At 45.5% G+C, this 27565-nt stretch overlaps 2 protein-coding genes across 3 annotated transcripts in view; both read left to right on the top strand.

Annotated features, from left to right (window-relative positions):
- LOC124036614 (protein prenyltransferase alpha subunit repeat-containing protein 1-like) overlaps positions 1–6558 on the top strand; it is a 28997-nt gene extending 22439 nt beyond the window's left edge. Inside the window, exons 6-7 of the mRNA XM_046351419.1 lie at positions 1580–1950; positions 3567–6558. Of these exons, the coding sequence (XP_046207375.1) occupies positions 1580–1950; positions 3567–3948 (753 nt within the window). The 3' untranslated portion in view covers positions 3949–6558. The remainder of the gene's footprint in view (positions 1–1579; positions 1951–3566) is intronic.
- Positions 6559–15654: 9096 nt separating this feature from the next.
- The window catches only part of LOC124036613 (amyloid-beta A4 precursor protein-binding family A member 1-like), a 155952-nt gene continuing 144041 nt past the window's right edge, over positions 15655–27565 (top strand). For both annotated transcript variants that reach the window (XM_046351418.1, XM_046351417.1), the window contains exon 1: positions 15655–15763. The gene's annotated coding sequence lies outside the window, so the exon portion shown is untranslated. The remainder of the gene's footprint in view (positions 15764–27565) is intronic.

Below are 27565 nucleotides of genomic sequence, written 5' to 3'. Positions count from 1 at the left end.
TGGTACTCGGGGCTCTATTGTCCCTCTAACCACTCTGACATCAATGGAAATGGAAAACCACATCAAACACCCAGTCGCTATTCGAGTGCACATGGGTGACATGTATTTTTTTCCCCTGCCTCTGATCCTGTCTATTTGATCACAGGCCATACTAAATCAAAACTCATTTTACATATTAGTAAAGCCAAGAATACGGTGAGAATAGTCTGATGGGTAAAAATGTGATCACTTGATGAGAGAACAGCTGTGCAGCCTGAGGCGAGGAATGGAAAGAAAGCTTTTTTATTTTTTTATTCCTGCAACCTTCTAAAATCATCAATATCCTGTAGTCGAATCATGCAGCCCAGATATGCCTAGATTTCTTAGACATTCTAATGTTTGTATCATTCACAACTTAAGTAGCCAAATAAATAACTCTAAATATAGCATATAGGACCTGTTTCAAATGATCACTTTAATGCTCAACATAGCCACTTCAGGCACTGCATCGCAGTCTCATCGCGCACTAGCGACTCCTGTGGCGGGCCAGGCGCAGTGCATGCTGGCCAGGTCGCCAGGTGTACGTTGTTTCTTCCAACACATTGGTGCGGCTGGCTTCCGGGTTGGATGGGCATTGTGTCAAGAAGCAGTGCGGCTTGGTTGGGTTGTGTTTCAGAGGACGCATGACTCTCGACCTTCGCCTCTCCCGAGTCCGTACAGGAGTTGCAGCGATGATACAAGACTGTAACTACTACCAATTGGGAAGAATAATTAAAAATATATATTTTTAAATAACAGCCACTTCATATGTGCACTCGCTCCAGAATGGGGAAAAAATATCCTTTCTATTCTATTCAGTTAAGGTATGTTCTTCTTACTATCATATAATATAAAAGAATGGCATGGGACCTATAAGCATATCTTGTCAGGTAAATGAATAATCCTACAGCCAATGGCATGGAACATAGTCAGATAACATGCAATAGGACAAGTCATATTCTGTTCTTCTCAAGTGCATTTTCTTCATATCATAATGTTTCTGCCTAAAATAATGGATTTATTGTGACGGTGGATATCATATAAAATTTTATGTGTATTTTCCAAGGCCCGCAGATGCTAAACATGTTTATGTTAATTATCGGTCAGGTCAGTTACTGTGAAACCGGCAGTTATTCGCATTACAATAACTGGCTGACATAATGTAATGACCGCCACAGCCCCAACCACGCCCATGTCCGATGTTGGTTACGATAGCGGGATTTAAACTAGGTAATAGAATATCATGTTATCATTGGTGTATTAAAATGAGAGTTACGGGGGGGGGGGGGAGATGTGTGTGTGTGTGTGTGTAACTATATGATCAACTTTATCAGTTTAGAACCAACATACATTTTTTATAATTTTGTCATTGTACTTTGATCTGGTTTCATCCAAATATCGTCAAATTGAATCTTTTAATTTCCTTCTCTTCTCTGTGAATTCGCTTGTAAAAATAAAATAAAACTCCCATGTGAATGAAATCACCCATGATGATGAACATACCATGAGATGAATAGTTATGCATATGGTTAGTGCTGTAAGACCTGTCTCCTCCTTCCAGGTCCTCCATGATGAGCTCTCCTCTATGCGTCAGTGGGTCTCCATGCACGTGTCGGACCACAGTGGCTTCCACTACCGCCAGTTCCTGCTCAAGGCCCTGGTCAGGGAGCTCAGCCAGTCCCTGTCCTCCTCCTCCTCTCCCCAGCACTACCATCCTCAGCCCAGCTCTAACCCTAGCCACAGCCCCCACAAAGCCAACCCCCACCACCAGGCCAACGGAGAGGCCACAGCAGCAGCCCCCTGCCCCTCTCCCGCCTCCCCAGAGGACCTGGCCTCGGTGCCGGCATTGCCCCAGCTCTTCCACCAGGAGGTGGAACTATGTACTGACCTCATCAAGTCCTTCCCCGGACACGAGACACTCTGGTGTCACAGGTACGAGCCTACAGGACCATATTACCACAGACCAAAAGGGAAACCCAGACATGTCACGGGGCATAAATCTGAAGCATGCGTTTAGAACTTCCACTCACCACCAAATATGGTCATGAGAGGAAGTCCAGTGGCAGGAAGTGGGATAAAATGGAGCTAGATAAAAACCTGTCCGACATTCTGCAAATTGTCATCATTGAAACATTTGATCTCAATACCATTTTCTGTTCCCAAAACTATAATCTGTTTTACGAACAGTGCCCTTTGGAGACTTGCCCCTTTTTACAAGTTTGAAAGAATTGCATTGTTTAGAAGGAGTGTGAGGGTGAATTGAGTTATTTCCCACACACACTTCAGAGTAGACTTTGCCTAATGGAAATGTGCAAATGCATGCTAAAACAGGCCAATTGGATATCTCACAAGCTCGTGATTGGCTGTGCCCACCTCCTTTCTTGGTCTATGATCTATGCTTAATTTCCATCCATTGGAAACGACACCAATACGACACCAATCTTGGGTTAGTTATCAGTGTCTTTTAGATATTACTGTCACTCAACCTGGGACTACAATGTTAGCCAATCACAGAACACATTTTATATTGACATGCTCTGGCGTCACAGGTAAGAGCATACAGGAACTCCATGTCTCTTTATCTAGGGTGTGGCCTAACTCCAGCCATAGCCTTAGTCATAGATACTGTACAGAGTTTGTCTCTCTACCTTCCATATTGGTGGCAAATGCTTTATGACAATCATGTTTATTTAAGCAATAAGGTGTGGTATATGGCCAATATACCACGGGTAAGGGCTGTTCTTATGCAGGACGCAACGCGGAGTGCCTGGATACAGCCCTGAGCCGTGGTATATTGGCCATATACCACAAACTCCAGAGGTGCCTTATTGCTATTATAAACTGGTTACCAACCTAATTAGAGCAGTTAACAGTAAATGTTTTGTCATACCCGTGGTATACGGTCTGATATACCACGGCTGTCAGCCAATCAGCACTCAGGGCTTGAACCACCCAGTTTATAATCTGTTAGACCATGACAATGTTCTCAGGAGTAGATGTTGGGGGTTATCATGACATTGATGTTGTTTTGCTGTGGAACATTCTTCCTTCTAGAGGGGGAAAACAAAGGGAGAGAGAAAGAAAAGAGAGATGAGAGGGAGGGAGATGTTTTGCCCCGAGGCTAAAGACCAGCTGCACGGTCAAGTGTTGATCCTGACCAGCTTTGTTGTGATAGGGAGAAGTGAGTGGTGCCATGGCAACAGTGTTCACATCCTTGTTGAATGTGTGAGACACGTATAGATAGAAATATCTTAGGTTTTAAAGATGATTGTCGAAAAGTAGATTAGTTTTTTTATATTTTTACATCACAACAGTTGTGCTCTTCCTCAAATAATTTATTAATAAGGATATTGTTTTTTAGCCTACATAGTTTTGTATCTTTTCCCCCTTTAAAAACATCAAGTGCTTATTTATTTTTTAAGCTTCTCATTCCGTACAGATAAATAAATAATAAAGCACCCTAAAGGCTTTGCAGTGTAGCGTACTGGTTCACATTGACATGATTCCAGTCTAATGCTCATGCAGTATTTCATAACTATCTTCTCAAGGCGACACGTCTTCTACCTCTGGCACCACTGGAGGAGGGACCACCACTACGGCCAGGGCTTCGGCAGCGAGTCTCCCCAACCGAACCACACCGATGCTGGGCTGAGCAGCCACCCTCACACGGCCTGCCCTGGAGGTGTGGGTCTAGACAGGGTGCAGCGCAGGAATGGACAGGGTCAGGATGCCATGGAAGTGGATGGGGTTGGGGTCCCGGACCCCCGTGACACCAAGCGCCTGAAGAGGGGTCCCCCTGGCCCCTGCCCCCCTGCTCTGCCCTCAGAGCACAGCTTCGTAGCCAGTGTCCTGGACAGCTGCCGCTCCCCTGAGCAGGGACGCTTCGCCCTCGCATACAGGAAGTGGTTGGACTCTGTTATTGGTCAGTGAGATATAGACTAACTCTGTCATTGGTCAGTGAGAGCATATACTTCCTGTTCCACCGGAGATGGGCAGCGGTTAGAAGTTGCCCACCTGCACAGATCTAGCATCCTCTCACCCTTACACAACCCCTAACCTTAACCATTAGGGCGAGAACTACTAAGAACTGTCCCTAGATCAGCGTCTAGTGGCTGTTCAATTCATCCTATTCTTCAATAGTCGTGATGGGGGCTGGGGGTCTCTGATAGGTCAAGTAATTTGTGGCCCCTCCCAAAAATGCCTGGACTCTGATTCATCCGCAGAGCTTTGTCTGGGAATGGATATCTGAGAAGGGCTATTCTCTGGAATAGTAGTGTGTCACCTTGGCCTGTTTGTCTGTTGGTAGTTCAGGTCTCTCAATGTTAGGGACTAGAACAACCATTCTGTCAGTCCTTTTAGTTGTTCACTTATGAGATTCATGTCTCGGTTTCATTCATCGTGTCATTCCTTTTGTTCTCCCACTAACTGTAGAAGAATAGCCTATGAGAAGCTGCCATTGCCATGGTTATCCATCACTAATCTTGTCGTTTTCTGCTGACTACTTTGAGATGAGCAGTGCAGCAAATAATGAATTGTCAACATACAAAAACAAAGGAAAAACTAGTCAAGCCAATACTGATGTGTCGCTACGGACAACCGTACAACTATAAAACCTTAAGACAGCACAATCATGAACCAACCAAACTCTAAGACCCTATGATCCGTACAAGTTAGCCGTTATAGTGTTCTCTAAAATCTGGAGTATGACTAGATTCTGAAATACAATTTTCACATTCATTTATTCAACATTAACTACCCCCTTTTAGTTCATGTTAAGATGTGTTTGGAACAATATACTTTTCTAGTACATCACATTTTCAGAGTGGGCTCTCAGATCATACCTTCAAATTGAGCAATGTTATTATCACCACCAGCACATTGAATGGGAAATGGATTCAAAGGGAACGCCCTCTGCTGGTGACTTGCTGAATGTGCAATCCTAAAGAAGGGCTGCGATAGGTCATGAACCAATGTCAATTTCTGTGTAAAATGAGTCTTATTATTAAAAGTACCAGAGATCAAACTATGAAAATGTGATGTTTGAAGAGTATATTGTTATTATTTTATTGTTGAAAAATCAATAAGGGTAGTAGTTGAGATTCATATTTTTTTATGTTGAATAAATGAATGTGAAAATTTGTATTTCAGAACACGAAGGACTATAACAACATCAAGATGTCTGTATCGTGTAGGGTTCAAGGATAATAGGTTCTTACAGGAGGCATGTAGAAGTCTAAAAAGGGCCTTATTCAATTAAATTTCATCCTGATTTTCTATTTTAAAAAAAAGGTTTGTGATACAAATGTTAATAAACATACTTCCTCCCAGTGGAGTTCCTATGTGAGACCAATCTGAGATGCCAAAAAAACATTTCACACACCTGCTGCTGTGGAATTGCCCTTTATAGGTTTGATCTTAATTGTTTTGTGTCCCAAATGGCACCCTATTCCCTTCGTGCACTACTACCCATAGGGTTCTGGTTAAAAGTAGTGCACTATATAGAGAATAGGGTGCATTTGGGAGGCAACATATTGACTCTCAAGGAGTGGTTGCTGCTTTGTTTCTGTCTGTTCTGTTTCACCCTGTTAGTGGTACTTACTCTTAGTGATCAAATCAAACGTTTATCAGTCACATGCGCCGAATACAACAGGTTTAGACCTTACTGTGAAATGCTTACTTACAAGCCCTTAACCAACAGTGCAGTTCAAGAAAGAGTTAAGAAAATATTTACCAAATAAACTAAAGTAAAAAAATACAAGTAACACAAAATAACAGTAACGAGGCTATATACAGGGTACAGAGTCAATGATACCTGGGATTGTATTCACAGTGTTATATTACAAGTCCTTATATAGGATCAGTTTGGCCCTTAGATCATAATGATTTCTATTACATGGTCAGCCCAGCCAGTCAATCAACCTTCGAAAAAAGCGTCTAGACAATATTTCCCCATGCTACTAGCCGAGCATTGGTTTGGGTACAGCGGGGTAATAGCTAAGTCTCGCTGTCTGACTTGTGCAACATGTTGCAGTTTTTTTGTGATCTCCACCGTGTCACGCATATATGAACGTGACAACACTGACAGGTTCTCTGATCCAGGGCAAATAGATTTATCATGACTATTTAAAATGAATATATCCAAAGATATGCCAATATAAACAAAGTTGAAACCAATGAAAGTGCACATAGGTTATCATTTCAGCTGCTTGATGTGACTGTGTTAGCTTTTGTTGGCTAACAAAGGAGAAGTAACGTTAGCCTAGCTATCCCATAAGGAGAAGTAACGTTAGCCTAGCTATCCCATAAGGAGAAGTAACGTTAGCCTAGCTATCCCATAAGGAGAAGTAACGTTAGCCTAGCTATCCCATAAGGAGAAGTAACGTTAGCCTAGCTACCCCATAAGGAGAAGTAACGTTAGCCTAGCTACCCCATAAGGAGAATTAACGTTAGCCTAGCTATCCCATAAATATCTTATTGACTCGACAATCAGCTGGTTGTTGCCTATTTATAAAATATTTATTAAAACCATTATTTATTGAAGTTCTTGTCTCTTGTCGTCATTGAACCTCTGCTAGCTAGCTGCATGCCATTGATTTGTTTAACATAGCAAAGTGGAATGAATAGAATGAACGACTGAGTCAAAGCACAATAGAATTTATGACCAGCCTGTTTGCACTGGCGGACTTACCATTAGGTAGAAGAGGTAATGGCCTCGGGCCTCATCAAGGGGTCTCGTGAGCTGGGCATAAAACAAATGCATTTCTCCACTTGAAGCATATTGTGCCTTTTTTCTTTTTTTTTACATCCCTGTCAAAATCCATCCGCCAATGTCGGACTTCTGCGGTGGAAGGTGACCAAGCTACAGCGTTTTTTTACAGACCAGGAGACATCCCGAAAATCTTTCTCACAAACATCTGCAGCGTCCACTCAGTTTGGCTACACACATATGGGTTTGGCGGATGCCAGGCCCCATGCATAGTTCCAACTATAAAGTTTTGGTCGAGGAATAATGGTCTGGGGCTGTTTTCATGCTTTGGGCTAGGCCCCTTAGTTCCAGTGAAGGGGCGTCTTAATGCAACAGCATACAATGACATTCTAGATGATTCTGAGCTTCCAACTTTGTGGCAAAAGTTTGGGGAAGGCCCTTTCCTGTTTTTCAGCATGACAATGTCCCCGTGCACAAGGCAAGGTCCATACAGAAATGGTTTTCGATCTGTGTAGAAGAACTTGACCGGCCTGCACAGAGCCCTGACCTCAACCCCATCAAACACCTTTGGGATGAATTGGAACGCCCGACCTCACCTCGCTCTTGTAGCTGAATGGAAGCAAGTTGGATCATTGCTGTGGTGACATCTAGTGGAAAGCCTTCCCAGAAGAGTGGAGGCTGTTATAGCAGAAAAGGGGGGGGGGGGGCACTCCATATTAATGCCCATGATTTTGGAATGAGATGTTCCACGAGCAGATGTCCACATACTTCTGGTTCTGAGGACAGGACTTTTGTGTATCTTGATCGCACGCTCTCGCTGTCTCTGGAATCTCTCCTTGATAGGCTAGTAAATAAAATGCTCAAATTAATTGTACACAAGCTATTGTTTTTATAATCAGATTATGGAATGACCGGTAGACTAGGATAGTGTGCTCCGGCTCGAACATCGCCCCAATTGATTAAGCTTCTTAGGGACAAGAAAATGATCATACCTAAGCTATAGGCAATTAAGGTCACAGTTATGAAAAGTTAGGACACTAAAGAGGCCTTTCTACTGACTCTGAAAAACACCAAAAAGAAAGATGCCCAGGGCCCCTGCTCATCTGTGTGAACGTGCCTTAGGCATGCTGCAAGGAGGCATGAGGACTGTAGATGTGGCCAGGGCAATAAATTACAATGTCCGTACTGTGTGGCGCCTAAGACAGCGTTACAGGCAGACAGAACGGACAGCTGATCGTCCTCGCAGTGGCAGACCATGTGTAACAACTGGACTGAGGGCTTGTAAGCCTGTTGTAAAGGCAGGTCCTCACCAGGCATCACCGGCAACCACGTCGCCCATGGGTACAAACCCACCGTCGCTGGACCAGACAGGACTGGCAAAAAGTGCTCTTCACTGACGAGTCGCGGTATTGTCTCACCAGGGGTGATGGTCGGATTTGCGTTTATCGTCAAAGGAATGAGCGTTACACCGAGGCCTGTACTCTGGAGCGGGATTGATTTGGAGGTGGAGGGTCCGTCATGGTCTGGGGTGGTATGTCACAGCATCATCGGACTGAGTTTGTTGTCATTGCAGGCAATCACAATGCTGTGCGTTACAGGGAAGATATCCTCCTCCCTCAAGTGGTACCCTTGCTGCAGGCTCATTCTGACATGACCCTCCAGCATGACAATGCCACCAGCCATACTGTTCGTTCTGTGCGTGATTTCCTGCAAGACAGGAATGTCAGTGTTCTGCCATGGCCAGCGAAGAGGCTGGATCTCAATCCCATTGAGCACGTCTGGGACCTGTTGGATCGTAGGGTGAGGGCTTGGGCCATTCCCTGCAGAAATATCCAGGAGTGGGGTAACATTTCATAGCAAGAACTGGCAAATCTGGTGCAGTCCATTAGGGGATGCACTGCAGTAATTAATGCAGCTGGTGGCCACACCTGATACTGACTGACTTTTTATTTTTACCCCCCCTTTGTTCAGGGACACATTATTCAATTTCTGTTGGTCACATGTCTGTGAAACTTGTTCAGTTTATGTCTGTTGTTGAATCTTATGGTGAAAATTAGTTTATGTACTTTACTATTTACATTTTTGACAACTTTTACCTCACTGCATTCCTAAAGAAAATATTGTACTTTTTAACTCCATAAAAGTTTCCTTGACAACCCATAATCCACGCAATTATCAAGAGAACATGTGGTCATCCCTTCTGCCTATGTTCTGGCTCATTTAACACACATGCATCTTTTGTAAGTAATGACTGTGTTGGAATTGTGCCCCTTGCTATCCGTACATTTTTAAATCAAGAAATTGATGCCGTTTGCTTGACTTAATATAAGACATCCCCAGGAATCGGCGCAACTGGTGGCGAGTCGTGGGAGCAAGAAAAGCAACAATTGCTTCCACTTTGCCAGTTACTGGGTGCACTTGACCTCGTCCCATTTGTTTCCCTAAGTCAGTCACAGTAGCCTTACCAAACTCACACTTGGCCAAATTGAGGGTTAAAGAAGCATTCTCCAACCACTGAAACACACTTTTCAAGGTGGAAAGATGATCAGACCAAGTAGACGAATGAATCACCACATCGTCAAGGTAAGCAGTACAATTTGGCACATCCGCGAACACACTGTTAACTAGGCGCTGAAAAGCTGCAGGTGCATTACACATTCCAAAGGGCATCACAGTGTATTTTACGAAGTTATCGGGCGTAACGAAAGCCGAGATGTCCAAAGCTCGAGAGGTCAGAGGCACCTGCCAATAACCTTTTAGCAAATCTAATTCTATCAATTCCGTCATCTAAGCGAGGTAGAGGAAAAGAATCAGACTTTGTAACTGCATTCACGTGACGATGGTCCGTACATAAGCGGGCCGTACCGCCAGGCTTAGGAACAAGAATACACGGGGAACTCCAAGAGCTGTTACTGGGTTTTGCCATGTCATTCTGTAATAAATAAGCTACCTCCCTTTTCTTAGCATTAACCCGGTGTGGATGCTGACGTATAGGAGCAGCGTTCCCCAACATCCACGTCATGTTCCAAGATGGACGTGCGACTTTGAAACACATTGAGAAAACTATTAATCAATAGGATAAGATCATTATTTTGATCGTTATCCAAATGTTCCATTTGAGAGGGTAACTTTTTCAGCATCTCTGATTTACGTAAGCGTTCACACTGCTGTAACGTATGGAGTAACTCCAACCAGTCCTCCTTATCCTCCTCTAGGTCCCAGCCAGGCTTCAGCACCACCGCAGCCACACTGGAGACGGCGGGCTGGACCGGCTTACCTGAGGAACTGTCGGGAGAATCACACACACATGTTTTCAGCATGTTAACATGACACACGGGAAGAACGCCTTCGATCTGGTGTCTTTATCACATAATTGGTGTCATTGAGTTTCTTTTCCACCAGATATGGTCCAGAAAAACGTGCCGACAGAGATGAGCCAGGGATTGGCAACAAAACTAAAACTTGATCCCCTGGTGCAAAAGAACGGCCAACAGCCTTTTCGTCATAATGCAACTTCATGCGTTTTTTGAGACGAGGAGAGAGACTTTTGGGCTAACGCACATGCGGTGTGCAGTCTCTCCCGTATCTTACTGACATAATCCAAAACATTTTTAGGGGTGCTACTGGGTGTAGGAGATAAGATATGGTCCTTCAAAACTTTCAGTGGACCCCGTGGGGTGTGTCCAAACACAAGGTCAGCAGGGCTGAACCCTAAGGACTCTTGTATATTTGGAAATGGGAGAACCTTCCAGAAGGACAACCATCTCTGCAGCACTCCATCAAGGTTCATCTTCCAACAGGACAACGACCCTAATCACAGAGCCAAGACAATGCAGGAGTGGCTTGGGACAAGTCTCTGAATGTCCTTGAGTGGCGCAGCCAAACCAGGACTAGAACCTGATCTAACATCTCTGGAGAGACCTGAAAATAGCTGTGCAGCGATGCTCGCCTTCCAACCTGACAGAGCTTGAGAGGATCTGCAGAGAAGAATAAGAGAAACACCCCAAATACAGGTGTGCCGAGCTTGTAGCGTCATACCCAAGAAGACTCGACAAAGTATTGAGTAATGGGTCTGAATACTTATGTAAATGGGATCCTTCAGTTTTGTATTTTTAACACATTTGCAAAAAACTGTTTTTGCTTTATCATTATGGGGTATTGTGTGGTGAGAGGAAAAAAACTATGCAATCCATTTTAGAATAAGGCCGTAACATAACAATATTTTGGAAAAAGTCAAGGGGTCTGAATACTTTCCAAATGCCCTGGATATAATAAATATTCCAGTGCGGGTGCAGAGCCAGGTGCGGCACATACCAGCCCTTGCTATTGGCCGGGCTAGAGTGGGCATCGAGCCAGGTAAGCTTGGGCAGGCTCGGTGCTCAAGAGCTCCAGTGCGCCTGCACGGTCCGGTCTATCCAGAGCCACCTCTACACACCAGTCCTCCGGTAGCAGCTCCCCGCACCAGGCTTCCTGTGCGTGTCCTCGATCCAGTACCACCAGTTCCAGCACCACGCACCAGGCCTCCAGTGCGCCTCGCCTGCTCAGCGCAGCCAGAGCTTTTCTCCTTTCCTGCGCTGCTGGAGTTCCCAGTCTGCCCAGCGCCGCCAGTGCTCCCAGTCTGCCCAGCGCCGCCAGTGCTCCCAGTCTGCCCAGCGCCGCCAGTGCCGCCAGTCTCTTCCAGATCTGCCAGACAACCAGTCTCTTCCAGATCTGCCAGACAACCAGTCTCTTCCAGATCTGCCAGACAACCTGACTCTTCCAGTTCCGCCAGCCAGCCAGGATTTACCGGAGCCTACTACCTGCCTGAGCTTCCTCTCAGTACTGGGCTTCCTCTCAGTACTGGGCTTCCTCTCAGTACCGGGCTTCCCCTCAGTACCGGGCTTCCCCTCAGTACCGGGCTTCCCCTCAGTCCCGGGCTGCTTCGGTCCCGAGCCGCCCCTCTGTCCTGAGTTGCCCCTCTGTCCTGAGCTGCCCCTCTGTCCCGAGCTGCCCCTCTGTCCCGAGCTGCCCCTCTGTCACGAGCTGCCCCTCTGTCACGAGCTGCCCCTCTGTCACGAGCTGCCCCTCTGTCACGAGCTGCTCCTCAGTTATGTGGGGATCTGGGTGAGGACTATTAGGCCATGGTCGGCGGAGAGGGTGGATTATCCCAGGACGCGAAGGGGAGGAACTAGGACATTTATGGAGTGGGGTCCACGTCCTGAGCCAGAACCGCCACCATGGACAGACGCCCACCCGGACCCTCCCTATGCTCTTGAGGTGCGTCCGGGAGTCCGCACCTTAGGGGGGGGGGGTTCTGTCATGCCTTGGTCATTGTATTTTGTGTTTTTGTTATATGTTTGGGTAGGCCAGGGTGTGACATGGGTTTATATGTTGTGTTTCGTATTGGGGTTTGTAATATTTGGGATCGCGGCTGATTAGGGGTGTGGTATAGGCTTGGCTGCCTGAAGCGATTCTCAATTAGAGTCAGGTGCTTATCGTTGTCTCTGATTGGGAACCGTATTTAGGCAGCCTGAGTTCGCTTTGTATTTCGTGGGTGTTTGTTCCTGTCTCTGTGTTGTAGTCACCAGATAGGCTGTAATTAGTTTCATGTTCCGTTCTGTTGTTTTTTGTAGTTAGTATCAGTTATTTCATGTACTGCGTTCCTTCATTAAAGTCATGAGTAACCTGCACGCTGCATTTCGGTCCGACTCTCTTTCTTCAACAGACTAACGCCGTTACAAATGGTTAGCAGCATGATGTACACCTTTAACCTCAATGTCAACCATTTTTTTTTACATGGCAATGTAGATTTTAGCAACAGACTGGATGTTTTCAGTGTATTTCAACGCTTTCAGACTGATTAATCTCCATTAAAAAAGTGTGCACTAAAATGACAAAAAGTTAAGAGATACTATTTATTACAGCGCCTCTGACTAAAACTTCCATGCAATGTTATTGCCATAGAGGACCTCTTTCACTTCCAGCTAAATGTTTGGACTTCACATGACAGGTTATAAATATCAGTGGTGGAAAAAGTACCCAATTGTCATACTTGAGTAAAAGTAAAGATACCTTAATTGAAAATGACTAAAGTAAAAGTGAAAGTCACCCAGTAAAATACTACTTGAGTAAAATGAATTGTTAAAATATACCCAAGTATCAAATGTAAAAGTATGAATAATTTCAAATTCTTTATTAAGAAAATCAGAAAGCACAATGTTTTATGTTTTTATGTTTTAATGTACCGGATAGCCAAGGGCACACTCCCAACAAACCATTTACAAAGGAAGCATGTGTATCTGTGAGTCTGCCAGGTCAGAGGCAGCAGGGATGACCAGGGATGTTCTCTGTTTAGTGAGTCTGCCAGGTCAGAGGCAGTAGGGATGACCATGGATGTTTAGTGAGTCTGCCAGGTCAGAGGCAGTAGGGATGACCATGGATGTTCTCTGTTTAGTGAGTCTGCCAGTTCAGAGGCAGTAGGGATGACCAGGGATGTTCTCTGTTTAGTGAGTCTGCCAGGTCAGAGGCAGTAGGGATGACCATGGATGTTTAGTGAGTCTGCCAGGTCAGAGGCAGTAGGGATGACCATGGATGTTCTCTGTTTAGTGAGTCTGCCAGGTCAGAGGCAGTAGGGATGACCAGGGATGTTTTCTGTTTAGTGAGTCTGCCAGGTCAGAGGCAGTAGGGATGACCAGGGATGTTCTCTGTTTAGTGAGTCTGCCAGGTCAGAGGCAGTAGGGATGACCATGGATGTTCTCTTTTTTGTGAGTCTGCCAGGTCAGAGACAGTAGGGATGACCAGGGATGTTTAGTGAGTCTGCCAGGTCAGAGGCAGTAGAGATGACCATGGATGTTTAGTGAGTCTGCCAGGTCAGAGGCAGTAGGGATGACCATGGATGTTTAGTGAGTCTGCCAGATCAGAGGCAGTAGGGATGACCAGGGATGTTCTCTGTTTAGTGAGTCTGCCAGGTCAGAGGCAGTAGGGATGACCAGGGATGTTCTCTGTTTAGTGAGTCTGCCAGGTCAGAGGCAGTAGGGATGACCAGGGATGTTCTCTGTTTAGTGAGTCTGCCAGGTCAGAGGCAGTAGGGATGACCATGGATCTCTTGATAAGATCCTGTCCTGTTAAGCATTGAAAACAACTATTTTTGTGTGTAAGGGAAAATATATGGAGCATTATTTTCTTTAGGAATGTAGTCAAGTAAATATTATAGTTGTCAAAAATCTAAATAGTAAAGTACAGTACAGATACCCCCAAAAACAACTTACAGTTGAAGTCGGAAGTTTACATACACTTAAGTTTGAGTCATTAAAACTTGTTTTTCAACCACTCCACAAATTTCTTGTTAACAAACTATAGTTTTGGCAAGTCAGTTAGGACATCTACTTTGTGCATGACACAAGTCATTTTTCCAACAATTGTTTACAGACAGATTATTTCACTTATAATTCACTGTATCACAATTCCAGTGGGTCAGAAGTTACATACACTAAGTTGACTGTGCCTTTAAACAGTTTGGAAAATTCCAGAAAATGATGTCATGGATTTCTAAGCTTCTGATGGGCAAATTGACATAATTTGAGTCAATTGGAGGTGTACCTGTGGATGTATTTTAAGGCTTATCTTCAAACGTAGTGCCTCTTCGCTTAATGTCATGGGAAAATCAAAAGAAATCAGCCAAGACCTCAGAAAAAGATTGTACTTTTTTGGAAAAATGTCCTCTGGTCTGATGAAACAAAAAAATAACTGTTTGGCCATAATGACCATCATTATGTTTGGAGGAAAAAGGGGGATGCTTGCAAGCCGAAGAACGCCATCCCAACTGTGAAGCACAGGGGTAGCAGCATCATGTTGTGGGGGTTCTTTTCTGCAGGAGGGACTGGTGCACTTCACAAAATAGATGGCATCATAAGGAGGAAATTATGTGGATATATTGAACCAACATCTCAAGACATCAGTCAGGATGGGTCTTCCAAATGGACATTGACCCCAAGAATACTTCCAAAGTTGTGGCAAAATGGCTTAAGGACAACAAAGTTACACCAGCTCTGTCAGGAGGAATGGACCAAAATTCACCCAACTCATTGTGGGAAGGTTGTGGAAGGCTACCTGAAATGTTTGACCCAAGTTAAACCATTTAAAGGCAATGCTACCAAATACTAATTGAGTGTATGTAAACTTCTGACCCAGTGGGAATGTGATGAAAGAAATAAAAGCTGAAATACATAATTCCCTCTGCTATTATTCTGACATTTCACATTCTTAAAATAAAGTGGTGATCCTAACTGACCTAAGACAGGGCATTTTTGCTTGTATTAAATGTCAGGAATTGTGAAAAACGGAGTTTAAATGTATTAAACTCAGAAAATAATCTTGTCCGTAGATCAATTGTTCTGAAATTATCTAATCTGATCGCGTGAGTTGAGATGAACGCACCGCTGCGCGTGCATGCTATATTATGGTGTTATGAACAAGGAGACACTTTTCTATAAGTGTTTTGTAGAACCAACAGTAGCAGAGATAGACTCTACACGTATTAAACTCAGGTGTATGTAAACTTCTGACTTCAACTGTAAATAGTACTTTAAAGTACTTTTACATAAGTACTTTATACCAATGATAAAAGGAATCTCATTGTTTCCCCATAATTTAGTACAGAAATGACATGGATATAGAGAGTTTCGTCTATAAGAAGAATGGGGTCAAATTGAACTGGCATCCAGAATAGCATGGATAGATTAAACAGACTAGGGATTTTATGTGTGAAGTCGAGTTGAAGACAATAGAACTCGTTCAAGACAGCTGGAGCAGCCGGCCAGTGCTGGATACATCCCCCCCCCATTTAAAGATGCTTTTTGCAGGCATTGTTTGTAATCCCCCTCTGATGTCACGCCCGGTGGCTAGGAAGGAAGGGCTGAGGCAGCGCGCGCACAGCACACACAGACCAACCGACAGCTGACTAGCCCAGCCGGGTAGAGGGAGAGGTGGGGAACGAAACGACAGACGGTGGAATTGCATGGAAGACTCACCGCACTCTAGTAGAAACACCGATATTGAAAGGTGAGATGAATTGCGTTGATTGCTTTTGAACGCACCGCTGCGCGTTCATGCTATATTGTGGTGTTATGAACAAGGAGCCACTTTTCTACGAGTGTTTTGTTGAACGAACAGTAGCAGAGATAGACTCTAATCGAATGCCACTTGAGGAGGGGCCAGGACAACCTAGTCTGTGATCTTGCTGCTGAGTTTGTCATGGCCAGCAGGAGATTATGCTGTTCCAGATAAGAAATAGAAAAATAGTTCGTTGGAATGTATCGGAAGGAAAACATGACGTTAAATAACGTGAAACGTTCTATGCGGGGGATAGAATATATTCTAGAATCTGTTCTGCGGGGGATAGAATATATTCTAGAATCTGTTCTGGGCCCGATCATTGGCAGGTGTCCAGAACTCATTGATCGGAATCGATCATTTTACAACAACAGAAAATAGTACATAGAATAAAATATAACAATTGATTTACGGACGAGATTATTTTCTAACTTTCAATGAGATTAAACATAGTGAAGTTATTGCGGAGATGATGCTTTGAGTTGCGCACCAAGTGCATTCGTTGTGATTCTATTCTCTGTTTATCAATACAGATCATAAGTGTCTGCATGACAGTTCGGTTATAACACGTTGGCTTTGCTTCAGGTGCCATGGGATATGCTCCATCTCGTAACTTGATGGCAACAACGAGTTGTTTTTTCCCCAGGGCAGCCCCTCCTAAACCTCCCCATATCAATCCTATTGATATGGCGGGGCTCTGGTCGACTCTGGGCTGATTCATCCTGTTTGCAGACACGCAGCTTGGCTTCTGTAACAAGTGAGCATTCATTACGACGAGTGTCCCTGGGATAATTGTTGCTGCCGCAGCTGCCTCCACAGGGACCGGGGCTCGGTCGGTGTTCTTGCTCAGTAGTGCGCTACGGTCTGTGAGCTGATGAATGGCGGCACCGACCCGGAATACGCAAGCGCCATATGTGCTTCATATTTTGCCTTCCTGACAAATATTCGTCCCAATTGTCCCCTCGGCATGTAGGTTTCGGAGCAGGTGGCAAGGGGATGAAAACAAGCGACCTTATTAAGGTTGAAATATTTTACGTAAATGTTTTGGGTTTTCGGAGTTGTCTTTTGGGGTTTTCCCAACTCAGAGCTCTCGGTTTGTGTGTTTCGTCCAGCACATCTAGTTGCGGCACACCTCTGACATCCGACCGATGTTGCTGCGGTGCAGCAGAGAAGATGTACCCAGCCTGTATCATACAGGCATGTCTATATGGGTATCGATTGATTGGCGAATGGACGGTCGTGCTTTTTAATCCTTCGCAAGATCTTGGCAATGTCAAATATAAATATAATAAAGAACATACTAAGCCATTGAATGATAGTTTTATTGTAGGCAAAATCTTACTGCGTTTATAAATTGATGCTCATATCGCAGCGTGATATAGGCTACACGAGAGGATTGTGTCAAAACAGGTTTGATGTGATGACAGTAGCCTAGTCAAACCCATCCAAAGGGATATAGAGATGAATGCTGTGTGTCACGTGCCATTCGTGTTACGTTATCCTGCTGTTTGTTACTGTACATAATGTTTATGCCACAGATACTTTAGTGTTGCTAAATAAATCTTACTTTCCCACAATTAATCCTATAGTCATTGAGATGAGCTAGTATGTGTTTGTTTAGGCTATTGGCATTCAAACACAGCTGTGCAGTCCGGGACAGAGAGGCTATATGACCGCTAATACTAATGCTTTAATAGGATGGAATACTAATGCTGTAATAGGATTGAATACTAATGCTGTAATAGGATGGAATATTAATGCTGTAATAGGAATGAATACTAATGCTGTAATAGGAATGAATAGTAATGCTGTAATAGGGTTGAATACTAATGCTGTAATAGATTTGAATACTAATGCTGTAATAGGAATGAATACTAATGCTGTAATAGGATGGAATACTAATGCTGTAATAGGGTGGAATACTAATGCTGTAATAGGATGGAATACTAATGCTGTAATAGGATGGAATACTAATGCTGTAATAGGATGGAATACTAATGCTGTAATAGAATTGAATACTAATGCTGTAATAGGAATGAATACTAATGCTGTAATAGGAATGAATACTAATTCTGTAATAGGGTTGAATACTAATGCTGTAATAGGAATGAATACTAATGCTGTAATAGGAATGAATACTAATTCTGTAATAGGATGGAATACTAATGCTGTAATAGGATGGAATACTAATGCTGTAATAGGGTGGAATACTAATGCTGTAATATGAATGAATACTAATGCTGTAATAGGGTGGAATACTAATGCTGTAATAGGGTGGAATACTAATGCTGTAATAGGATGGAATACTAATGCTGTAATAGGATGGAATACTAATGCTGTAATAGAATTGAATACTAATGCTGTAATATGAATGAATACTAATGCTGTAATAGGGTGGAATACTAATGCTGTAATAGGATGGAATACTAATGCTGTAATAGGATGGAATACTAATGCTGTAATAGGATGGAATACTAATGCTGTAATAGAATTGAATACTAATGCTGTAATAGGAATGAATACTAATGCTGTAATAGGAATGAATACTAATTCTGTAATAGGAATGAATACTAATTCTGTAATAGGGTTGAATACTAATGCTGTAATAGAATGTATGCACACATGACTGTAAGTCGCTTTGGATAAAAGCGTCTGCTAAATGGCATATATTATTATTATTATTATTATAATAGGAATGAATACTAATGCTGTAATAGGAATGAATACTAATTCTGTAATAGGATGGAATACTAATGCTGTAATAGGATGGAATACTAATGCTGTAATAGGGTGGAATACTAATGCTGTAATATGAATGAATACTAATGCTGTAATAGGGTGGAATACTAATGCTGTAATAGGGTTGACTACTAATGCTGTAATAGGGTTGACTACTAATGCTGTAATAGGGTTGACTACTAATGCTGTAATAGGGTTGACTACTAATGCTGTAATAGGGTGGAATACTAATGCTGTAATAGGATGGAATACTAATGCTGTAATAGGATGGAATACTAATGCTGTAATAGGAATGAATACTAATGCTGTAATAGGAATGAATACTAATGCTGTAATAGGAATGAATAGTAATGCTGTAATAGGGTGGAATACTAATGCTGTGATAGGATGGAATACTAATGCTGTAATAGGGTGGAATACTAATGCTGTAATAGGAATGAATACTAATGCTGTAATAGGAATGAATAGTAATGCTGTAATAGGGTTGAATACTAATGCTGTAATAGGAATGAATACTAATTATGTAATAGGGTTGAATACTAATGTGGTGATAGGAATGAATACTAATGCTGTGATAGGAATGAATACTAATGCTGTAATAGGAATGAATACTAATGCTGTAATATGAATGAATACTAATGCTGTAATAGGGTTGACTACTAATGCTGTAATAGGGTTGACTACTAATGCTGTAATAGGGTGGAATACTAATGCTGTAATAGGATGGAATACTAATGCTGTAATAGGATGGAATACTAATGCTGTAATAGGAATGAATACTAATGCTGTAATAGGAATGAATAGTAATGCTGTAATAGGGTTGAATACTAATGCTGTGATAGGATGGAATACTAATGCTGTAATAGGAATGAATACTAATGCTGTAATAGGATTGACTACTAGTGCTGTAATAGGAATGAATACTAATGCTGTAATAGGATCGAACATAATTCTTGATCCTCCTTCCTTGTTGGGCCAGTAAACTGTGTAAATGCTTAATAAAAGGGTTGATCACCATGGCAATGAACATAAACAGCCAGGGCAGATATTGAACTGAAATGGGGTTTAGCCCAGTGGTCATAATACCTGGTCCTGGAGAGCTAGCTGCAGGGGGTGCAGGCTTTTGTTCCAGACCTGCACCGACTGACATTCCTGATTCAGTAATCAAGGTTTTGGTGATTCGTTGAATCAGGTGTGTTAGTGCTGTACTGTATTTGATGATGTCAAAGTGGGGTAAATCAAGACGTGTGGTCGTCATTGACTGTTATGGTTTACTCCGCGTGCATTGGATTTATGAAAGCTTTCTGTGTGTGTGTGTCTCTCCTCTTCTCCCCCAACCCTGATTGCCTTGGCCTGCCTCTCAACATGTCAGCCATTGATTGCTTGTCCCCTCATCTCTCCAGCCCTTCACATTGGCAACCTACAGCTACAAACTGCTGCTGAGCTTTTTCAAATGAGACACGTTGTCCCTGTTTCAGAATGAGACGTGACTGTTGGACAGCAGGCCGAATGAGATGTGATTGGTTGAACAGCAGGCCAAATGAGATGTTATTGGTTGGACAGCAGGTCGAATGAGATGTTATTGTTTGGATAGCAGGCCGAATGAGATCTGATTGGTTGAACAGCAGGCTGAATTAGATGTTATTGGTTGTACAGCAGGCCGAAGGAGATGTTATTGGTTGGACAGCAGGTCGAATGAGATGTGATTGGTTGAACAGCTGGCTGAATTAGATGTTATTGGTTGTACTGCAGGCCGAAGGAGATGTGATTGTTGGACAGCAGGCCGGATTAGATGTTATTGGTTGGACAGCAGGCCGAATGAGATGTGATTGGTTGAACAGCAGGCCGAATGAGATGTGATTGTTGGACAGCAGGCCGAATGAGATGTTATTGGTTGGACAGCAGGCCCGAATGGGATGTGATTGGTTGAACAGCAGGCCGAATGAGATGTTATTGGTTGAACAGCAGGCCGAATGGGATGTGATTGGTTGAACAGCAGGCCAAATTAAATGTTATTGGTTGGACAGTAGGTCGAATGAGATGTTATTGTTTGGACAGCAGGCCGAAGGAGATGTGATTGTTGGACAGCAGGCCGGATTAGATGTTATTGGTTGGACAGCAGGCCGAATGAGATGTGATTGGTTGAACAGCAGGCCGAATGAGATATTATTGGTTGGACAGCGGGCCAAATGAGATGTTATTGGTTGAACAGCAGGCCAAATGAGATGCTATTAGTTGAACAGCAGGCAGAATGAGATGTGATTGTTTGGACAGCAGACGTAGCTATACATGGCAGCCTTCCTGCTGCGGTGGAGGTTGTCAAGAGGAATAACACTACAGGAGCTGAGAGAGATGAGTAAAGGATGGGAGGAGAGAGATGAGTAAAGGATGGGAGGAGAGAGAGGGGGAGGAGAGAGAGGGGGAGGGAGGAGAGAGAATGAGGGAGGGATGGATTGAGGAGAGAGAATGAGGGAGGGAGGGAGGGAGGGAAGGAGGAGAGAGAATGGAGGGAGGGAGGGAGGGAGGGAGGAGAGAGAATGAGGGAGGGAGGAGAGAGAATGAGGGAGGGAGAAGAGATATAGATTGAGGGAGGGAGGAGAGAGAATGAGAGAGGGAGGGTGGAGAGAGAATGAGGGAGGGTGGGAGGAGAGAGAATGAGAGAGGGAGGGAGGAGAGAGAATGAGAGAGGGAGGGAGGAGAGAGGGAGAGGGGGATGGAGGAGAGAGTGAGGGAGGAGGAGAGAGAATGAGGGAGGAGAAGAGAGAATGAGGGAGGGAGGAGAAGAGAGAATGAGGGAGGGAGGGAGGAGAGAGAATGAGGGAGGGAGGAGAGAGAATGGGGGAGGGAGGAGAGAGAATAAGGGAGGGAGGAGAGAGAATGAGGGAGGAGAAGAGAGAATGAGGGAGGGAGGAGAAGAGAGAATGAGGGAGGGAGGGAGGAGAGAGAATGAGGGAGGGAGGAGAGAGAATGGGGGAGGGAGGAGAGAGAATAAGGGAGGGAGGAGAGAGAATGAGGAAGGTAGGGAATATGCCATTATCAATAAAACGTCACAATTCGGTGCAGAGCGTTGGATTTGGCTGCTGGGGGGTAAGGAGGCCCCAGTTCCGCAAAAACCCTTGACAACTATTTGGTTTTAATATCATCACCTCTTGAAGAGCAGTCAGAACTACACATCTCCGATTTATTCCACATTTAGCTCTATTAGAGTTATACAGGAAGTAACCGCATGCTTTTCATGTTCAGTAAACATCAGTTGATCATGTAATATCAGATACGTGAGGGGAGCCTATCAGATACGTGAGGGGAGCCTATCAGATACGTGAGGGGAGCCTATCAGATACGTGAGGGGAGCCTATCAGATACGTGAGGGGAGCCTATCAGATACGTGAGGGGAGCCTATCAGATACGTGAGGGGAGCCTATCAGATACGTGAGGGGAGCCTATCAGATACGTGAGGGAGCCTATCAGATACGTGAGGGGAGCCTATCAGATACGTGAGGGGAGCCTATCAGATACGTGAGGGGAGCCTATCAGATACGTGAGGGGAGCCTATCAGATACGTGAGGGGAGCCTATCAGATACGTGAGGGGAGCCTATCAGATACGTGAGGGGAGCCTATCAGATACGTAAGGGGAGCCTATCAGATACGTGAGGGGAGCCTATCCATTTGGCATGTAGCTGGCGAAGAAGAACATGTCAGTTAGCTTGCTTCATCAGAGATTAGGCTTTTGGAATGAGCTTGACATCAGCAAGTCCTCGTCCTGGTAAATATGTCAGTCAGACTATTGTCATCACCACTATAGATGACAAGCAAATCAAACACTATTTGGAAAGAGCCATCTAGTTTATCCCCTGAATGTTAGCTTCATAACTAGCCACGTGATCTGTTATTAGCTAGACAGTTTGAAATGGTCCATCAAGTAATGTAGCCTATCATGTCCGTCAGCAGCCTCCCCCCTTTCTGCACCCTTCAGCACCCTGCCTCCTCTCCTCCTACCTCCTCCCCGTTCTACCTCCTCTCCTACCTCCTCTCCTCCTATCTCCCTCCTCTTCCTACCTCCTCTCCTCCCCTCTCCTGCCTCCTCTCCCCCCTACTACTCTCCTCTCCTGCCCCGCCTACCTCCTCTCCTGCCCCTCCTACCTCCTCTCCTGCCCCTCCTACCTCCTCTCCTGCCCCTCCTACCTCCTCCCCGTTCTACCTCCTCTCCTACCTCCTCTCCTCCTATCTCACCTCCTACTTCCTACCTCCTGTCCTCCCCTCTCCTACCTCCTCTCCCCCCCCCTACCCCCTACCTCCTCCCCTCCCCTCCTCCTGCCTCCTCTCCTCCCCCTACCTCCTCCCCTCCTCCCCCCTACCTCCTCTCCTGCCCCTCCCTCCCCTCCTCCCCTCCTCCCCTCCCTACCTCCTCTCCTGCCTCCTCTCCTGCCCCTCCCTCCCCTCCTCCCCTCCTCCTACCTCCTCTCCTCCCCCCTCCTCCTCCTCCCCCCTCCCCCTCCTCCTACCTCCCCTCCTCCCCCTCCTCCTCCTCCTCCCCCCCCTCCCCCTACCTCCTCTCCTCCCCCCCTCCTCCCCTCCTCCCCTCCTACCTCCTCTCCTGCCCCTCCCTCCCCTCCTCCTCCTCCTCCTCCCCCCCTCCTCCTACCTCCTCTCCTCCCCGCCTACCTCCTCTCCTGCCCCTCCTACCTCCTCTCCTCCCCTCCTACCTCCTCTCCTGCCCCTCCTACCTCCTCCCCGTTCTACCTCCTCTCCTACCTCCTCTCCTCCCCTCACCTCCTACTTCCTACCTCCTGTCCTCCCCTCTCCTACCTCCTCTCCTCCCCCCTCCTACCTCCTCCCCTCCCCTCTCCTACCTCCTCTCCTGCCCCTCCTCCTCCTCTCCTCCCCCTCCTACCTCCTCCCCCCCCCTCCTCTCCTACCTCCTCTCCTCCTATCTCACCTCCTACTTCCTACCTCCTGTCCTCCCCTCTCCTACCTCCTCTCCTGCCTCCTCTCCCTGCCCCTCCCTCCCCTCCTCCCCTCCTACATCCTCTCCTGCCCCTCCCTCCCCTCCTCCTACCTCCTCTCCTTCCCTCCTCCTACCTCCTCTCCTCCCCCTCCTACCTCCACTCCTCCCCCCCTCCCCCTACCTCCTCTCCCTCCCCTCCCCTCCTCCCCTCCCCTCCTCTCCTGCCCCTCCCCTCCCCTCCTCCTACCTCCTCTCCTCCCCTCCTCCTACCTCCTCTCCTCTCCTCCCCTCCTACCTCCTCTCCTCCCCCTACCTCCTCTCCCCCCCTCCTACCTCCTCTCCTCCCCCTCCCCATACCTCCTCTCCTCCCCCTACCTCCTCTCCTCCCCCTCCTACCACCTCTCCTCCCCGTCCTACCACCTCTCCTGCCCCTCCTACCACCTCTCCTACCTCCTCTCCTCCCCTCTCCTACCTCCTCTCCTCCCCCTCCTACCTCCTCTCAACCCCTCTCCTACCTCCTCTCAACCCCTCTCCTACCTCCTCTCCCCCCCCTCTCCTACCACCTCCGAGATGGAAATCAGAGTTGTGAAATGGTTTCCAGGACTCCTCTTCTCTCCAAGGACAGACGGAGTGTGTGTTAAGATGAAAATGTCTGTGTTATTGACCTGCATGTTGAGCGATATACCATTTGTTGGCTAGTATCTATATCACTCTACACACACACACACACACACACACACACACACACACACACACACACACACACACACACACACACACACACACACACACACACACACACACACACACACACACACACACACACACACACACACACACACACACACACACACACACACAATATAAAACTTCTAGATCTAGCGGGTAAGTATTAGTCATGCGTTTCTCTCAGCTAGTCTCTTCCTTCCCTAGGGATGGATTGTGTTGAGTTAGTGCTCTTCATTGAGCTGCGTGCTCGCAAGCAGCAGAGTCCCGGGGTAATGAAGATAGTACACGAAGCTATAGCTTAGTGTAGCAACTAACCTTGTCACATTCACACTGTAGGGCCAACATGGCCTGTACTGTACAGGCCTGCATAACCAGAATCAGCCCAGTGACTGGGCTCAGTAGTGTGACAAGATGTGAATAGCAATGTTACAGCTCGTATAAGCACTGAGCGGACAAAACATTAAGAACATGTTCCTAATATTGCGTTGCACTCCCCCCTTTTGCCCTCAGAACAATCTCAAATTTGTCTGAGCATGGACTCTACAAGGTGTTGAAAGCGTTCCACAGGGATGCTGGCCCATGTTGACTCTACAAGGTGTTGAAAGCGTTCCACAGGGATGCTGGCCCATGTTGACTCCAATGCTTCCCACAGGGTCCTTTTGGTGGTGGAACATTCGTGATACACACAGGAAACTGTTGAGTGTGAAAAACCCAGCTGTGTGGCAGTTCTTGACACAAACATGTGCGCCTGGCACCTACTACCATACCATGTTCAAAGGCAGTTAAATATTTTATTTCTTGCCCAGTCACCCTATGTCTCAAGTTTTGAGTGATCGTGCAATTGGCATGATGACTGCAGGAATGTTCACCAGAGCTGTTGCCAGATCATTCAATGTTCATTTCTCTACCATAAGCCGCCTCCAACATCATTTTAGAGAATTTTGCAGTACATCCAACCAGCCTCACAACTGCAGACCATGTGTATTGCGTCGTGTGGGCGAGCGGTTTGCTGATGTCAACGTCGTGAACAGACTGTCCCATGGTGGCGTGGCGGTGGGGTTATGGTATGGGCAGGCATAAGCTACAGACAACGAACACAATTGCATTTTTATCGATGTCATTTTGAATGCACAGGGGGTACGGTGACGAGATCCTGAGGCCCATTGTCGTGCCATTCATCCGCCGCCAACACCTCATGTTTCAGCATGATAATGCACGGCCTCATGTCACAAGGATCTGTACACAATTCCTGGAATCTGAAAATGTCTCAGTACCATGGCCTGCATACTCACCAGACATGTCACCCATTGAGCATGTTTGGAATGCTCTGGATCAATGTGTACGATAGTGTTCCAGTTCCATCCAATATCCAGCAACTTCACACAGTCAATGAAGAGAGGTGGGACAACATTTCACAGGCCACAATCAACAGCCTGATAAACTCTATGTGAAGGAGATGTGCTGCATGAGGCAAATAGTGGTCACACCAGATACTGACTGGTTTTCTGATCCACACCCCTCACCTTTTTGTTAAGGTATCTGTGACCAACAGATGCATATCTGTATTCCCAGTCATGTGAAATCCATAGATTAGGGCTTAATTCATTTATTTCCTTCATTTATGAACTGTAACTTGTTGCATGTTGCGTTTATATTTTTGTTCAGTATCGTACATACGATTGAAGTCAGAAGTTTTCATACACTTAGGTTGGAGTCATTAAAACTTGTTTTTCAACCACTCCACAAATGTCTTGTTAACAAACTATAGTTTTGGCAAGTCAGTTAGGACATCTACTTTGTGCATTTTTCCAATAATTGTTTACAGACAGATTATTTCACTTATAATTCACTGTATCATAATTCCAGTGGGTCAGAAGTTTACATACACTAAGTTGACTGTGCCTTTAAACAGCTTGGAAAATTCCTGAAAATGATGTCATGGATTTATAAGCTTCTGATAGGCTAATCGACATCATTTGAGTCAATTGGAGGTGTACCTGTGGATGTATTTTAAGGCCTACCTTCAGTGCCTCTTTGCTTGACATCATGGGAAAATCAAGAGGAATCAGCCAAGACCCCAGAAAAAATTGGAGACCTCCACAAGTCTGGCTCATCCTTGGGAGCAATTTCCAAACGCCTAAAGGTACCACGTTCATCTGTACAAAGCGATAGCGCGCAAGTATAAACACCATGGGACCACGCAGCCGTCATACCGCGCAGGAAGGAGACGCGTTCTGTCTCCTAGAGATGAACGTACTTTGGTGCAAAAAGTGCAAATCAATCCCAGAACAACAACAAAGGACCTTGAGAAGATGCTGGAGGAAAATATCTATATCCACAGTAAAACAAGTACGATATAACCTGAAAGGTCACTCAGCAAGGAAGAAGCCACTGCTCCAAAACCGCCATAAAAAAGCCAGACTGGATTGCTGCAGGGGGGACAGGGGAGACTAAACAAAATAAATAGCAGGAAAATTATGTGGATATATTGGATATATATCTCAAGACATCAGCCAGGAAGTTAAAGCTTGGTCGCAAATGGGTCTTCCAAATGGACAATGACCCCAAGCATACTTCCAAAGTATGTGACAAAATGGCTTAAGGACAACAAAGGTATTGGAGTGGCCATCACAAAGCCCTGACTTCAATCCTATAGAAAAGTTGTGGGCAGAACTGAAAAAGCATGGGTGAGCAAGGAGGCCTACTAACCTGACTCAGTTACACCAGCTCTGTCAGGAGGAATGGGACAGAATTCACCCAACTTATTGGGGGAAGCTTGTGGAAGGCTACCCGAAATGTTTGACCCAAGTTAAACAATTTAAAGCCAATGCTACCAAATACTAATTGACAGTATGTAAACTTCTGACCCACTGGGAATGTGATCTATTCATCCGTCTCTCTCTGCCTGCCAACCTTCATCCCTGCCTCCCTCTCTGCTTACCTGCTTCTCCCTGCCTGCCTCTTTCCATCCCTGCCTCCCTCTCTACCTGCTTGCTTCTCTCTCTGCCTGCCTCTTTCCATCCCTGCCTCCCTCTCTACCTGCTTGCTTCTCTCTCTGCCTGCCTATCTCCATCCCTGTCTCTCTCCCTGCCTGCCTATCTCCATCCCTGTCTCTCTCCCTGCCTGCCTATCTCCATCCCTGTCTCTCTCCCTGCCTGCCTATCTCCATCCCTGCCTGCCTCTTTCCATCCCTGCCTCCCTCTCTACCTGCTTGCTTCTCTCTCTGCCTGCCAACCTCCATCCCTGTCTCCCTCCATCCCTGTCTCTCTCTGCCTGCCAACCTCCATCCCTGTCTCCCTCCATCCCTGTCTCTCTCCCTCCATCCCTGTCTCTCTCC

Source organism: Oncorhynchus gorbuscha, linkage group LG05 (genome assembly GCF_021184085.1).
Source record: "Oncorhynchus gorbuscha isolate QuinsamMale2020 ecotype Even-year linkage group LG05, OgorEven_v1.0, whole genome shotgun sequence".
Classification (NCBI taxonomy): domain Eukaryota; kingdom Metazoa; phylum Chordata; class Actinopteri; order Salmoniformes; family Salmonidae; genus Oncorhynchus; species Oncorhynchus gorbuscha.
Note: the sequence above shows the minus strand (reverse complement) of the source record. Positions and strands in the feature narration are given on the sequence as shown.